The 15,000-nt window shown below is 47.5% G+C and overlaps 1 protein-coding gene across 2 annotated transcripts in view; it reads right to left on the bottom strand.

Annotated features, from left to right (window-relative positions):
• TFB2M (transcription factor B2, mitochondrial) overlaps positions 1 to 15,000 on the bottom strand; it is a 40,785-nt gene that overhangs the window by 24,960 nt on the left and 825 nt on the right. Inside the window, exons 1-4 of one of the 2 annotated variants that reach the window (XM_075862745.1) lie at positions 14,935 to 15,000; positions 13,665 to 14,049; positions 5,186 to 5,274; positions 2,261 to 2,414 (exon numbers count right to left, since the gene is read on the bottom strand). The exon at positions 14,935 to 15,000 is cut by the window's right edge and continues 825 nt beyond it. In XM_075862745.1, coding sequence (XP_075718860.1) covers positions 2,261 to 2,414; positions 5,186 to 5,274; positions 13,665 to 14,010 — 589 coding nt within the window. In that variant the 5' untranslated portion in view covers positions 14,011 to 14,049; positions 14,935 to 15,000. Of the gene's footprint in view, positions 1 to 2,260; positions 2,415 to 5,185; positions 5,275 to 13,664; positions 14,050 to 14,722; positions 14,826 to 14,934 lie in introns of those variants that run through there. The other variant, XM_075862746.1, reaches the window with a different exon arrangement.

Below are 15,000 nucleotides of genomic sequence, written 5' to 3'. Positions count from 1 at the left end.
AGGCAGAGAGAGAGAGAGAGAGAGACACACACGCGCACACACACACACAGAGAGGCGCAGACACACACACACACGAGAGGCGCACACACACACGAGAGAGAGAGAGGCAGACGCGCACACACACACGAGAGAGAGGCACACACACGAGAGAGGCGCGCACACACACACACACACACACACACACACACACACGAGAGACGCGCACACACACACACAGCGAGAGCGGCTCACACACACACACAGAGAGAGCGAGAGCGGCGCACACACACAGAGCGAGAGCGGCGCACACACACACACAGCGAGAGCGGCGCACACACACACACAGCGAGAGCGGCTCTCACACACACACACACACAGAGCGAGAGCGGCGCACACACACACACACACACACGCGCACACACAGAGCGAGAGCGGCGCACACACACACACAGAGAGCGAGAGCGGCGCACACACACACAGAGAGCGAGAGCGGCGCACACACACACAGAGAGCGACGCACACACACAGAGAGCGAGAGCGGCGCACACACACACACACAGAGAGCGAGAGCGGCGCGCACACACAGAGAGCGAGAGCGGCGCGCACACACAGAGAGCGAGAGCGGCGCGCACACACAGAGAGCGAGAGCGGCGCGCACACACAGAGAGCGAGAGCGGCGCGCACACACAGAGAGCGAGAGCGGCGCGCACACACAGAGCGGCGCACACACACAGAGCGGCGCACACACACAGAGCGGCGCACACACACACAGAGAGCGAGAGCGGCGCACACACACACACACACACACACAGAGCGAGAGCGGCGCACACACACACACACACACACACACACACAGAGAGCGAGAGCGACGCACACACACACAGAGAGCGAGAGCGACGCGCACACACACACACACCGGCGCGCACACAGAGAGCGAGAGCGGCGCGCGCACACACAGAGCGAGAGCGGCGCGCGCACACACAGAGCGAGAGCGGCGCGCGCACACACAGAGCGAGAGCGGCGCGCGCACACACAGAGCGAGAGCGGCGCGCGCACACACAGAGCGAGAGCGGCGCGCGCACACACAGAGCGAGAGCGGCGCGCGCACACAGAGCGAGAGCGGCGCGCACACACAGAGAGCGAGAGCGGCACACACACACACACACACACACACACAGAGAGAACGAGAGAGAGAGACGCACCCACACACACACACAGAGAGAGATGCCACACAGCCCCCTGCAGGCGATGCCACACAGCCCCCTGCAGGCGATGCCACACAGCCCCCTGCAGGCGATGCCACACAGCCCCCTGCAGGCGATGCCACACAGCCCCCTGCAGGCGATGCCACACAGCCCCCTGCAGGCGATGCCACACAGCCCCCTGCAGGCGATGCCACACAGCCCCCTGCAGGCGATGCCACACAGCCCCCTGTAGGTTGCACCCAAACCCCGCCCCCCCTTCCAGGAGAAGTCACTGACTTCAATGTCCATATATGGACAGTGTAGTCACTGACTTCTCCTGGAGAGGAATTTTCTGCCACAGGTCGGGAATTCCGCTTCAGAAGTGAGTGACGTCACTGTGTCCATATATGGACAGTGTAGTCACTCACTTCTCCTGTAGCGGAATCCCCGGCCATAGCGTCGGGGATTCCACTGCAGAAGTGAATGACTTCGCTGTGTCCATATATGGACAGTGTAGTCACGCACTTCTCCTGTAGCGGAATCCCCAATCCCCGGCTGGGGATTGGGGATTCAGACTCCTACAGCGAGCAATAAAAGACCCTCCTCCTCCTCCTCCTCACATGCACTGTGAGGAGGAGGAGGAGGAGGAGAGAGTGCGCGAGCGACGGTAGACCCGGCCATCACTCGGGACACATTCTGGTGATGGCCGTGTATTACCCGGCCCCATAGACTTCTATGGGAGCCGGGCACCCGGCCGAAAATAGGGCATGTCCCATTTTTTGACGGACACTTTTCCCGGCCGTCAAAACATCGGTCGTGTGAATAGCCCCATTAGGGGTCTATTATTCCTAATGCAGCCGGGTGCCGGCCGATTTATGAACGGCCGGCACCCTGCCGGGAAACCATGTCACGTGAATCCCGCCTAACACTTTAAAAAAAAAATAATAATAATTTGTGATCCTAATGAAAAAGAAAAAAAAAAATGTTGGTAAAAAAACAAAAACATAACTTAGAAGGTTCTTTACAGACTAGCTTTCTTGACAAATTGTAAAAAAAAAAAAAATTTGTTCCGCAAAAGCAGGAACAAAGAATCTGACCTGAAGCCCATGAAACTTCACTGATGTTTAAGTTTGTCATAAGAGTACTGGAATACATAGAAGGAGGCTGAACAAGTCCTTCAGACCAGGGATCTATCTTGAAGAAGTCACAGTGAACTACGTTTAGCTGTCCATTTGCAGTTCTCTGTAGTGTCTAGAAATACAAAAAAATATACATAATAAAATAATAATACATAAGCACCATTTTAAGAAATTGTTTGAAAGGTTGTTTCTACAATTCTACAAAACAAAAAGTCACAAAAACATTCCCCTCTCTGTAAAATAGTTGAGAATTCAGGGTAGTAATCATTTAACCCCTTCCCCCTGCTGGCATTCTGGGCCCTAATGTCCAAGCCATTTTTTAGATTTTTCCATTGTCACATTCGAAGAGCTGTAACTTTTTTATTTTTGCGTCGGCATAGCTGTATAAGGTCTTGTTTTTTGCGTCACGACTTGCAGTTTTTATTGGTATCATTTGAGAGTAGATGCGACTTTTTGATCACTTTCTATCACATTTTTTTTAAGTCAGGATTAACAGAAAACAGCAATTTTTCCATTGTTTTTTATTTTATTTTTTACGGCGTTCACAGTGCGGGTTAAATAATGTAACAGCTTTATAGTCGGGGTCGTTACGGATGCGGCGATACCAAATATGTGTAACTTTTTTGCTTTATTGTAGTTTTTTTAATAGTAAAGCATTTTGTAAGGGGAAAAGCTGGGTTTTTCATTTTTTTTTTTCACTTTTTTTTTTTATGAACTTTATTAAACTTTTTTTACTTTTTTACTAGTCCCACTAGGGGACTTCACTATCCTCCGATCGCTATTATAATACACTGCAATACTTTTGTATTGCAGTGTATTACTGCCTGTCCGTTTAAAACGGACAGGCATCTGCTAGGTCATGCCTGCGGCATGATCTAGCAGGCATTCGCTGCAGGCAGACCTGGGGGTCTTTATTAGACCCCCGGCTGCCATAGAAGACACAGACACTCGGCGATTTTATCGCCGGGTGTCAGTGAGATGAGAGGGAGCTCCCTCCCTCTCTCCAAAACCATTCAGATGCGGTGCTCGCTATTGTGCACCGCATCTGAGGGGTTAAACAGGTGAGATCGATACTAATATCGATCTCACCCGGCAGAGCAGGGACGCCCCCAGCCCTCAGCTGCTTCTGGCAGCTGAGAGCAGGGAGATTTCACGGCTCCCTGCTTTGTTTACTTTATTCTACAGCAGCGACGTAGTTTGGCGGCGCTCTAGAATAAAGCCCACTAATGACCGCCGTAAAAAGACGTATCGGCGGTCATTAAGGGGTTAAAGAGGCTCCGTCACCAGATTTTGCAACCCCTATCTGCTATTGCAGCAGATAGGCGCTGCAATGTAGATTACAGTAACGTTTTTATTTTAAAAAAACGAGCATTTTTGGCCAAGTTATGACCATTTTTGTATTTATGCAAATGAGGCTTGCAAAAGTACAACTGGGCGTGTTTAAAGTAAAAGACCAACTGGGCGTGTATTATGTGCGTACATCGGGGCATTTTTACTTCTTTTACTAGCTGGGCGTTCTGACGAGAAGTATCATCCACTTCTCTTCAGAACGCCCAGCTTCTGGCAGTGCAGACACAGCCGTGTTCTCCAGAGATCACGCTGTGATGTCACTCACTTCCTGCCCCAGGTCCTGCATCGTGTCGGCCACATCGGCACCAGAGGCTACAGTTGATTCTGCAGCAGCATCAGCGTTTGCAGGTAAGTAGCTACATCGACTTACCTGCAAACGCCAATGCTGCTGCAGAATAAACTGTAGCCTCTGGTGCCGATGTGTCCTCGCTCGTCTGACACGATGCAGGACCTGGGGCAGGAAGTGAGTGACGACACAGCGTGATCTCTCGAGAACACGCTGTGTCTGCACTGCCAGAAGCTGGGCGTTCTGAAGAGAAGTGGATGATACTTCTCGTCAGAACGCCCAGCTAGTAAAAGAAGTAAACACGCCCCGATGTAACACACATAATACACGCCCAGTTGGTCTTTTACTTTAAACACGCCCAGTTGGACTTTTGCAAGCCTCATTTGCATAAATACAAAAATGGTCATAACTTGGCCAAAAATGCTCGTTTTTTTTAAAATAAAAACGTTACTGTAATCTACATTGCAGCGCCTATCTGCTGCAATAGCAGATAGGGGTTGCAAAATCTGGTGACAGAGCCTCTTTAAAGCTCATACAATCTACTTTTAGTCTATGAATTGTACTATGTTTTTATTTTATAATTTTTTCTATGTTTATTAAGGTTAGGTCAATGTTGCATGCTTTACACCAGAAGTAGGTGTTCAGCAATTTAATTACATTTTGCTAAAAATCATACATATTTAAAAAATACAAAAAATAAAAAGTGCTGTTAGGCCCTGTTCTCACACAGTATTTTGACGAGCTTTTTGGCGCGGAAACTGCTCCGCAAAACTAGTCAAAAACCGGCCGAAAATACCTTCCATTGATTTCAATGGGAGGCGGGGCGGATTCTCCCGCGAGCGGTAAAACCGCCCTATCTTCGTGCGTTTACGCCTCTGACCTCCCATTGATATCAATGGGACGCAGAGAAAGCGCATTTCGCTGAACTTTTTGCCTGTAGCACTCAATGTGCGCGAGCGAATGCAGCAGCGAAAATCGCGGCAAACGACGTGCAGGAAGAACAAAATCTGCCTCAAAATCCCAAACGGAGTTGAGGCAGAATTTTCCTCCTGCAAAAAAACTCAGTGTGAACACAGCCTTAGACTAACCAAGATAAAGGCTAAAAGGATAGGGAATTTAATTTCTAGTAAAAGTATATTACAAAACTTTCAGGACCGATACAGATTAAAAAAATAATAATTTATAGGAAGTACTCATGTCTTCTGAAGACTGATGTAATGTAACCCTCAAGATTTATTTTTCATTACCTCCAAAGATGGTAGAAAATCTGAGTTACTTTCCAAGGCAAACACTTTATGGCCAGCATCCATCAATGCCCGAGTAAGAATTCCAGGTCCTTATTTATAAAAAAAAATAAAAAAAAATTATACACCACTCTACAGACTTCATGCACAATGTTTATGGTGACCCACATTACAGACGGGCTATAAATCCCTGTTTTTGGACAAAGAGTCACAAAGCCACATTTTTTTGTTAGAAGTAAATGCGTCTGTCAGACGATGAGAACTAATATTTGGCTGTGCCCGACATTGCTATTCACTGTAATCCCTCATATGATACTTTCTGTATCATTTCAATGGAGAGCATTCACATCAAACACACTCTTGAGCTTTTCCTTGGGCTACATGCAAAAGATAGTACTAATGTAAAGCGTTCCATCTTTGTACCTGCCGTGCTCGGTGTGAAAAGCATTTAACTCATAGATTCACACTAATACATTATTACCTGAACTAGTATTTCGTGTCTAAAAGCCCTTTTACATGGGCAAACGAGCTTTCACAGGGCAACGATCAGTCAATGAACAAGCTCGTTCATCAGCGGATCTGCTAGTTTAGGCTGTATTCACATCACCGTCTGTGTTCCGTTGAGGGGTTCCGTTTGAGATTTCCATCAGGTTAATCACTCAGCGGAAAGCAAACGCCAACCTCAACTTCCGTTTCCCTCACCATTGAACTCAATGGTGATGGAAACCTAGCTAATGATTTCAGTCTATCATACTTGTGACAGGGTTCCGTCGTTTTGACGGAATCAATAGCGCAGTCGACTGCGCTATTGGTTCAGTCAAGAACAACGGAACCCTGTCACAACGGTAAAAGACGGAAACTATTAGCTAGGTTTCCGTTACCATTGATATCAATAGTGAGGGAAACGGAAGCTTAGGTTTCCGTTTGCCTTTCCGTTGAGGGGTTAACTCAATGGAAACCTCCGACGGAACCCCTCAAAAGGAAGGGCAACAGTGATGTGAATAGGCCCTTATGCAGCATTAAAAATCATTGTTGTCGGCAGCACATCTCCGTGTAAACAGGGAGATGTGATGCAAACATGATGAAAACAAAGGGACGAACGATAAGAGTAACGAGTAACTGAGTAACGGTCCCAAATAGGACCTTAAGCCACTTTAGGCCTTAAATTAGAACATAACAGTTTATAAACAAAATAGATCGGATTACTCTGGCACAAGTGAGAACATGCAAACACTCTAAATGTACGCCTGCAAACATCTGCCCATTGCTTGGAATGGGATTTACAATGTTCTGTTCAGACGAAATGTAATTTTACGCGTCACTGTCAAAAGACAGTGCATAAAAAGACTCCTGCGTCAAAGTGCATGTCACTTCTTGGGCCGTTTTTGGAGCCGTTTTTCATTCACTCCATTGAAAAACAGCTCCAATTACGTCCGTAATAGACGCTGCGAAAAACGCGAGTACTTGCAAAAACATCTGAAATTCAGGAGCTGTTTTCGCCTGAAAACAGCTCCATAATTTCAGACGTAATTTGCTACTGCATGTAAATATACTCTAAAGCTCGACATGTACAGCATTCCCTTTCCGCACGTTAAACATGAGTAACTTTAGATAATTTTTTTCATGTACTAAAAACACAAAAAGTGCAGTCATGTTTCACCAAAACAAAGACAAGTCCAAAGTTTCAGAGAAATAACTGAAAAAAGAAGAAAATCCTAACCATTGAAAGATACCTGGACGCAGGAGCAAAAATACACACGTGCAAGGCCTCGTTCACACAGTTTCTTGCAGGAGGAAAATTCTGCCTTAAAACTCCGTTTGGGATTTTGTCCTTCCTGCACGTCGTTTGCCGCGATTGTCGCCGCATTTTTCGCTCGCTTCCATTGAGTGCTACGGGCAAAAAACTCTGCGAAATACGCTTCCTCTGCCTCCCATTGATGTCAATGGGAGGTCAGAGGCGTAAACGCGCGAAGATAGGGCAGAAAAACGCCCCCACCTCCCATTGAAGTCAATGGGTGGCATTTTTGGCCGGTTTTTGACGAGTTTTGCAAAGCGGTTTCCGCTCCAAAATGCTTGTCAAAATACTCTGTGTGAACAGGGCCCAACAGTTCCCATTTGCATTTCACTAGGTACTCTGTGATTGCCAGAATTTCTAATTGATTTGAACCAGATTCACCACTGATCTATTGATCAAACATGTACAGACCATTGACTCGGCCCTTATTCACACGACAGGGTTTCCCAGCCGGGTGACGGCCGTTCATAAATCGGCCGACACCCGGCTGCATTAGGAACAATAGAACCCTAATGGGGCTATTCACACGACCGAATTTTTGACGGCCCGGCAAACCGGGCCGTCAAAAAATGGGACATGCCCTATTTTTGGCCGTTTACCCGGCCCCCATAGAAGTCTATGGGGCTGGGGAATACACGGCCATCACCGGAATGTGTCCCGAGTGATGGCCATGTATTCCGTCGCTCGCGCTCTCTCTTCCTCACAGTGCAGAGTGCATGTGAGGAGGAGGAGGAGGAGGAGGGTCTTTTTTTGCTGCCTGTAGGAGTCGGAATCTCCAATCCCCGGCCGGGGTTTGGGGATTCCGCTACCGGAGAAGTGAGTGACTACACTGTCCATATATGGACACAGCGACGTCACTCACTTCTGCAGCGGAATCCCCGAATCTGTGGCCGGGGATTCCGCTACAGGAGAAGTCAGTGACTACACTGTCCATATATGGACATTGAAGTCAGTGACTTCTCCTGGAAGGTGGGGCTGGGTGGCATCACCTGCAGGGGGCTGGGCGGCTTCCCCTGCAGGGGGCTGGGCGGCATCCCCTGCAGGGGGCTGGGCGGCATCCCCTGCAGGGGGCTGGGCGGCATCCCCTGCAGGGGGCTGGGCGGCATCCCCTGCAGGGGGCTGGGCGGCATCCCCTGCAGGGGGCTGGGTGTGGTAACAAATTTAAATGAAATTCATCCGATTTTAAAACGGACAGGGGAAAAAACGGATGCAAAAAGGGTCAAAATCGGCCGTTAAAAACGGCCCGGAACGGATGCAAACCGGCCAGGAAAAACGGCCGATTCTATCGGCCGACACTCGGACCCTGTCGTGTGAATGAGGCCTTAAATTCAGGAATAGTGTGTATGACAATAGTTGGGGGAAGGGAAGTTGAATATCTCTGCAATCCAGTGTCTGCCACAATTTTTTTTCATATGGAACCCAACTGTAAAAAATCTTCTATATGAAATTTGAGGCATACAGAGGTACAGTATGGCTCCAGAGTGTTCTGGGAGTTGTATTACAGCTCCATACAACTCAGCTTTTGTACAGAACTGTAATATGCCCCCTGTATGAGGTCTAAAGCACATCCACTAGTAAGCCCTTATTCACACGACAGGGTTTCCCGGCCAGGGTTTCTCGTCACCTGGCTGCATTACGAACAATAGACCCCTAATGGGGCTATTCACACAACCTTTTTTTTGACGGCCTGGGAAAGCCGGCCGTCAAAAAATGGGACATGCCCTATTTTCGGCCCCCATAGAAGTCTATGGGGCCGGGTAATACACGGCCATTACCGGAATGTGTCCCGAGTGACGGCCATGCATTCCGTCGCTCACGCGTTCTCTCTCCTCCTCCTCACAGTGCATGTCAGGAGGAGGGTCTTTTTTTGTTCCCTGTAGGAGTCGGAATCCCCAATCTCCGGCCGGGGATTCCGCTACAGGAGAAGTGCGTGACTACACTGTCCATATACAGACAAAGCGATGTCACTCACTTCTGCAGCTGAATCCCCGACTCTATGGCCGGGGATTCCACTACAGGAGAAGTGAGTGACTACACTGTCCATATACGGACACAGCGATGTCACTCACTTATGCAGCGGAATACCCGACCTGTGGCAGGGAATTCCTCTCCAGGACAAGTCAGTGGCTATACTGTCCATATATGGACATTGAAGTCAGTGACTTCTCCTGGAATGTGGGGGGGGTGGGCAGGGCGGCATCACCTGCAGGGTGCTGGGCGGCATCATCTACAAAGGGCTGTGTGTGGCAACAAATTTAAATGAAATTCATCTGATTTTAAAACGGACAGGGAAAAAAAACGGATGCAAAACGGGTCAAAATCGGCAACACGGCCCGGAACGGAATCGGAACGGATGCAAAACGGATGCAAACCGGCCGGGAAGAACGGCCGATTTTATCGGCCGACACTCGGACCCTGTCGTGTGAATGAGGCGTGAGAGTAAATAAAAAAAAATTAGGGATCACATTTAGCGGAAATGCTATGGATTTTCCATCTGGATTTGCGTAGGGAAAATTCACAGCGGATTACAGTACCAGCCATGTAGATAAGATCTGAACGGAAATAGACCTGCGGTGCGGATTTTAATATCCATAGCCTGCTGCGGCTACCCCTTTCAATGAAAGAGGTAAAATCCACAGCAAAATCTCCACATATTTGTAGCAGATATTTCTACTACGTGTGCAGGGGATCTAATAGTTCAATGCTGTTTGGAAGCTTCAATCATAAAAACAAATAAGCACTTGCCACAACAAAGTCTCTAAGGTGGAATTCACACGGCAGGGTTTCCCGGCCGTTCATAAATCGGCCGTCACCCGGCTGCATTAGGAACACTAGACCCCCTAATGGGGCTATTCACACGACTGATTTTTTGACGGGCCGGGAAACCGGCCGTCAAAAAATGGGACATGCCCTATTTTCGGCCGGGTAGCCAGCCGCCCGGCTCCCATAGAAGTCTATGGGGCCGGGTAATACACGGCCATCACCGAAATGTGTCCCGAGTGATGGCCGGGTCTACCGTCGCTCGCGCACTCTCTCCTCCTCCTCCTAGCGCAGAGTGCATGTGAGGAGGAGGAGGAGGGTCTTTTTTTGCTCACTGTAGGAGTCGGAATCCCCAATCCACGGCCGGGGATTGGGGATTCCGCTACAGTAGAAGTGAGTGACTACACTGTCCATATATGGACACAGCGAAGTCACTCACTTCTGCAGCGGAATCCCCGACGCTATGGCCAGGGATTCCGCTACAGGAGAAGTGCGTGACTACACTGTCCATATATGGACACAGCGAAGTCACTCACTTCTGCAGCGGAATACCCGACGCTATGGCCGGGGTTTCCGCTACAGGAGAAGTGAGTGACTACACTGTCCATATATGGACACAGCGAAGTCACTCACTTCTGCAGCGGAATCCCCGACTCTATGGACGGGGATTCCGCTACAGGAGAAGTGAGTGACTACACTGTCCATATATGGACACAGCGATGTCACTCACTTCTGCAGCGGAATCCCCGACGCTATGGCCGGGGATTCCGCTACAGGAGAAGTGAGTGACTACACTGTCCATATATGGACACAGCGATGTCACTCACTTCTGAAGCGGAATTCCCGACCTGTGACAGGGAATTCCTCTCCAGGAGAAGTCAGTGACTACACTGTCCATATATTGACATTGAAGTCAGTGACTTCTCCTGGAATGTGGGGGGGGGGGGATGGGTGCAACCTACAGGGGAATTGGTGGCATCACCTACAAGGGGCAGGGTGGCATCACCTACAGAGAGCTGTGTGTGGCAAATTTAAATGAAATTCATCCGATTTTAAAACGGATAGGGAAAAAAACAGATGCAAATCTGGCCCAAATAGGCCAAAAACTGCAGATTTTCCCGGCCGACACTCGGACCCTGTCATGTGATTGAGGCCTTAATGTATGCCCAAACTCTTTGCCTGGTCACACCTTCAAAGCCAACCCCGTGCTTTATACAGAGTGTCGGGTCAGGCCTATTAACGCACATCATTGTTGCAAATCAGAAAAAAAAGTTACATCTCCACTCCAAACATGCACTGGCGTAGAAAAAGCATGGTCCTTTTAGTAAGTCTGAAAGTTAGCCATAGTGACGTATTTTGGGACAGATGAGACAAATTTATGACAGCAACATAAGTCAATAAAATAGCCGGGCTTTAACTTAGATATTGGCTAAAATGACCCAACTTTTGATAAATGTGCACCAATGAATTGTTCCAAATAGTAATTCTCCCAGAAGACTGTCTCCATACTAGGGTCACTTCATGTCTTTTTTTTCTGTTCCTTCACCGGAACAGAAAACGAAAAAACAAAAACAGAAGGCCCGGATCCGTTGAATGATGCACTCAAACAGCATCCGACGGAACCCGTTGGCTAATAGGTTTTGTCTTTCTATTGTAAATAGACAGTACTCAATGCAGCAGTATTCAATGTCAAGCAGCAGCTGCAAAAGTAAAAAAAGATTTGAGTGTATATATATTAAATAAAAAATAAATAAAAAAAATATGGAATCCAAATGCAATACTGCCTAATTTTAAGAACTGCACAAAGAACCAGGGGACATCCTTTATGAGTGGAGGAAAGGCAAATACAGTAAAGAGTTCTTTACAGTTAAATTAATTAAACTATGGAATGCCTGCCCCCAAAAGGTAGTAATGTCAGATGCATGACAGCATTCTAAAAAGATGGTTATCCCTTCATGAACGACTCGAAGGCCCCATGCATACGAACGTGCTTTTGCGGCCGCAATTCCACCAAAAAACCACGGGAGAATTGTGGCCCCATTCATTTCTATGGGGCCATGCACACGACTGTGGTTTCCACGGTCCGTGCATGGCGCAGGAGCCTGGACTGCAGAAAGAACGGACATGCCATATTACGGCCGTGTTCTGTGGTCCAGGCTCATTGAAAATAATGGCCGTGGCCATGTGCACGGCCCGCGATTTGCGGGTGGCTCGCGGGTGACCCGAAAATCACGGCCGTGCACATGGCTACGGTCGTGTGCATGAGGCCTAAGGGTTATAAATAATTTAGAAATGAATGTTATAAAACTAATTTGAGAAGGATTGAACTTGATGGACCGGTGTCTTTTTTCAACCCAAATTACTCTGTAAGGCCCCCTGCACACAACGTGTCGGTAATCATGGGCTCGGCCGGCCACTGATGGGTGCGGACAGCCACCCACATTTGTAGGCCGTGCTCCCATATAAATTTGGGAGCACAGTCCGTTAAAAGAAAAAAAAATAGCACATGTCCTATCTTTTGCGGAGCCTTTCTACGGCGCGGGCACTTCCGGTAAATATACATGAAGGTGTCCGTGGGCAATAGAAGTGAATGGGTCCATAATTACGGATGAATTCTACGGTCGTTTGCATAGGGCCTAATTATCTGAGCAAAATCATGGGACAGCTTTGGGAGAGTGCCAGGAATCTATGACCGCATCTCTAAATCCCAGACACTAGTCCATCATAGGGTTACGGAGTCCGGAGCCACACAAAAGAGGCTCCCAAACCACTTTGTGTTCAACCTGGTCATATATGATTGAATAAAACATACAGACAAATAAGGTAATTTAAACAAAAAAAAAAAAAAGCACTCATATCTGGATTGCTATAACAAGGATACCATTTACAGAGAACATACTTAAAGAGGCTCTGTCACCAGATTTTGCAGCCCCTATCTGCTATTGCTGCAGATAGGCGCTGCAATGTAGATTACAGTAACGTTTTTATTTTTAAAAAACGAGCATTTTTGGCCAAGTTATGACCATTTTCGTATTTATGCAAATGAGGCTTGCAAAAGTACAACTGGGCGTGTTGAAAAGTAAAAGTACAACTGGGCGTGTATTATGTGCGTACATCGGGGTGTGTTTACTACTATTACTAGCTGGGCGTTGTGTATAGAAGTGTCATCCACTTCTCTTCACAACGCCCAGCTTCTGGCAGTGCAGCACTGTGACGTCACTCACAGGTCCTGCATCGTGTCGGCACCAGAGGCTACACTTGATTCTGCAGCAGCATCAGCATTTGCAGGTAAGTAGCTACATCGACTTACCTGCAAACGCCGATGCTGCTGCAGAATCATCTGTAGCCTCTGGTGCCGACACGATGCAGGACCTGTGAGTGACGTCACAGTGCTGCACTGCCAGAAGCTGGGCGTTGTGAAGAGAAGTGGATGACACTTCTATACACAACGCCCAGCTAGTAAAAGTAGTAAACACGCCCCGATGTACGCACATAATACACGCCCAGTTGTACTTTTACTTTTCAACACGCCCAGTTGTACTTTTGCGAGCCTCATTTGCATAAATACGAAAATGGTCATAACTTGGCCAAAAATGCTCGTTTTTAAAAAATAAAAACGTTACTGTAATCTACATTGCAGCGCCTATCTGCAGCAATAGCAGATAGGGGTTGCAAAATCTGGTGACAGAGCCTCTTTAAAGGAGTTGTTTAGGAATTGGTAATTTTTTTTCATCCCAATGACCTATCCAGAATATAGGTTATTAGAATATGATAGGTGGGGGTCCGACACCTGGACCCCTGCATCGGTGCCCGGAAGTAGGCGGAAGTTTTGCAGTGGTCGGTGTCTAAAGCAGATGGCTAGGGTCATACCATGCCTGGACAACCCCTTTAAGTCACTTTTAAGAAAAGTAGTAGCACAGTGGATACCTGGGTTACACTCCATAATGATCGGTGCCATTCCGTTAGATCCCCAAGGTGCAAGGCATTTCAGAATAGAGTTTATAAGAACAGGGTCCGTTATAAACCTTCTAAAGTGTCTACATGATTCTGCCATCTTCAGTTCTAAGCTGTGATCTCTCACACTCTTTGACCATTGAAGTTTTTGTTGTGTTCCAGCTGATAACCGAGAGGAAGGACACTGGTGTAAGGTCCCCTTATAATTTGACACAGATGCATTGTGAGTCTGTCTTGAGCATAAAAGCACAGGTGTCGCAGCTTGAGACCCACAGCGGAAGATGTATAACCCTAACCGAGCTGCCGAGATGGAAGACATGTTGTCAACCTGTCTCACAAGCAAAACGATGTCCACTGCCTGTAAAGAGAAAAAAAAGTCAATGATTTATTGCTATTTTCAGCTTCTTTAGACAAGACGCCATCATTAAAGGTGTTTTTTTTAGAACCTACAATTATCACCTATCCGCAGGATAGGTGATAACAGATTGATCGCTGGCAGCCCCATCGTGATCAGCGGTTTCCATCAGTCCTATGGGTACTGAATGGAGCGACGGGCGCATGCTAGACCGCCAATGCATTCAAGCTCCTCCTCACTGCAGATGAGTTTTCCGGACCCCTGTTATCACGATCAGTGGGAGTCCCAGCAGTGGGGCACCCAGTGATCAGTCAATTATTGACAATTCTGGGACTGAATACACTATATTTACACAAATGCTAAAATACAGAAAACATTGTTGATACATCTACATTGCATCGTAGGCGTGACATCATTAGTGATAAGATAGCATTTTATTATTATTTATAACACAATCTAATGCTGTATAAGAGAATCCCAGCCATAGAAGTCTCAGACAACTGCTGGAGCGTGGAACATTAAATGCAGTTTTTCCAGGGTGACACCCCTGTGGGCAACACGTCACAAAAGTTGTGTTGTTCACATGTGGCCATACAGTTTGGAGAACATTAGCCAGGGTCATAAATGTCCATCTAAGTATACTACGAAGTTCTATCAACAAATGGAGCAAATTTACTTGTCTTAAAACGAAGTCCTAAACGGGCATTACAAATTCTGGCGAGAAATTGTGATAAAACGTCTGTTTTAACAGTGCACAGCTGCATCGCCAGCCTCAGCTCTTCTTTATCTGTTGTGACAGATACGTAATGTTGATATTTTTAGGTGTGATACACTTGGCAGGATAGTCTTTGAGGACACGCATGCGGCATCTTGCGGACCCGCACTTACCTGGTTTCCATGGAAGCGCTAAGTACCCTGAGGCCGCTCAGCGATCACACGTGGATGACCTTGTCC

The sequence above is a fragment of the Rhinoderma darwinii genome, chromosome 4 (assembly GCF_050947455.1).
Source record: "Rhinoderma darwinii isolate aRhiDar2 chromosome 4, aRhiDar2.hap1, whole genome shotgun sequence".
Taxonomy (NCBI): Eukaryota; Metazoa; Chordata; class Amphibia; order Anura; family Rhinodermatidae; genus Rhinoderma; species Rhinoderma darwinii.
The sequence above is the reverse complement of the archived record's forward strand: the minus strand, read 5'-3'. Positions and strand labels throughout refer to the sequence as shown.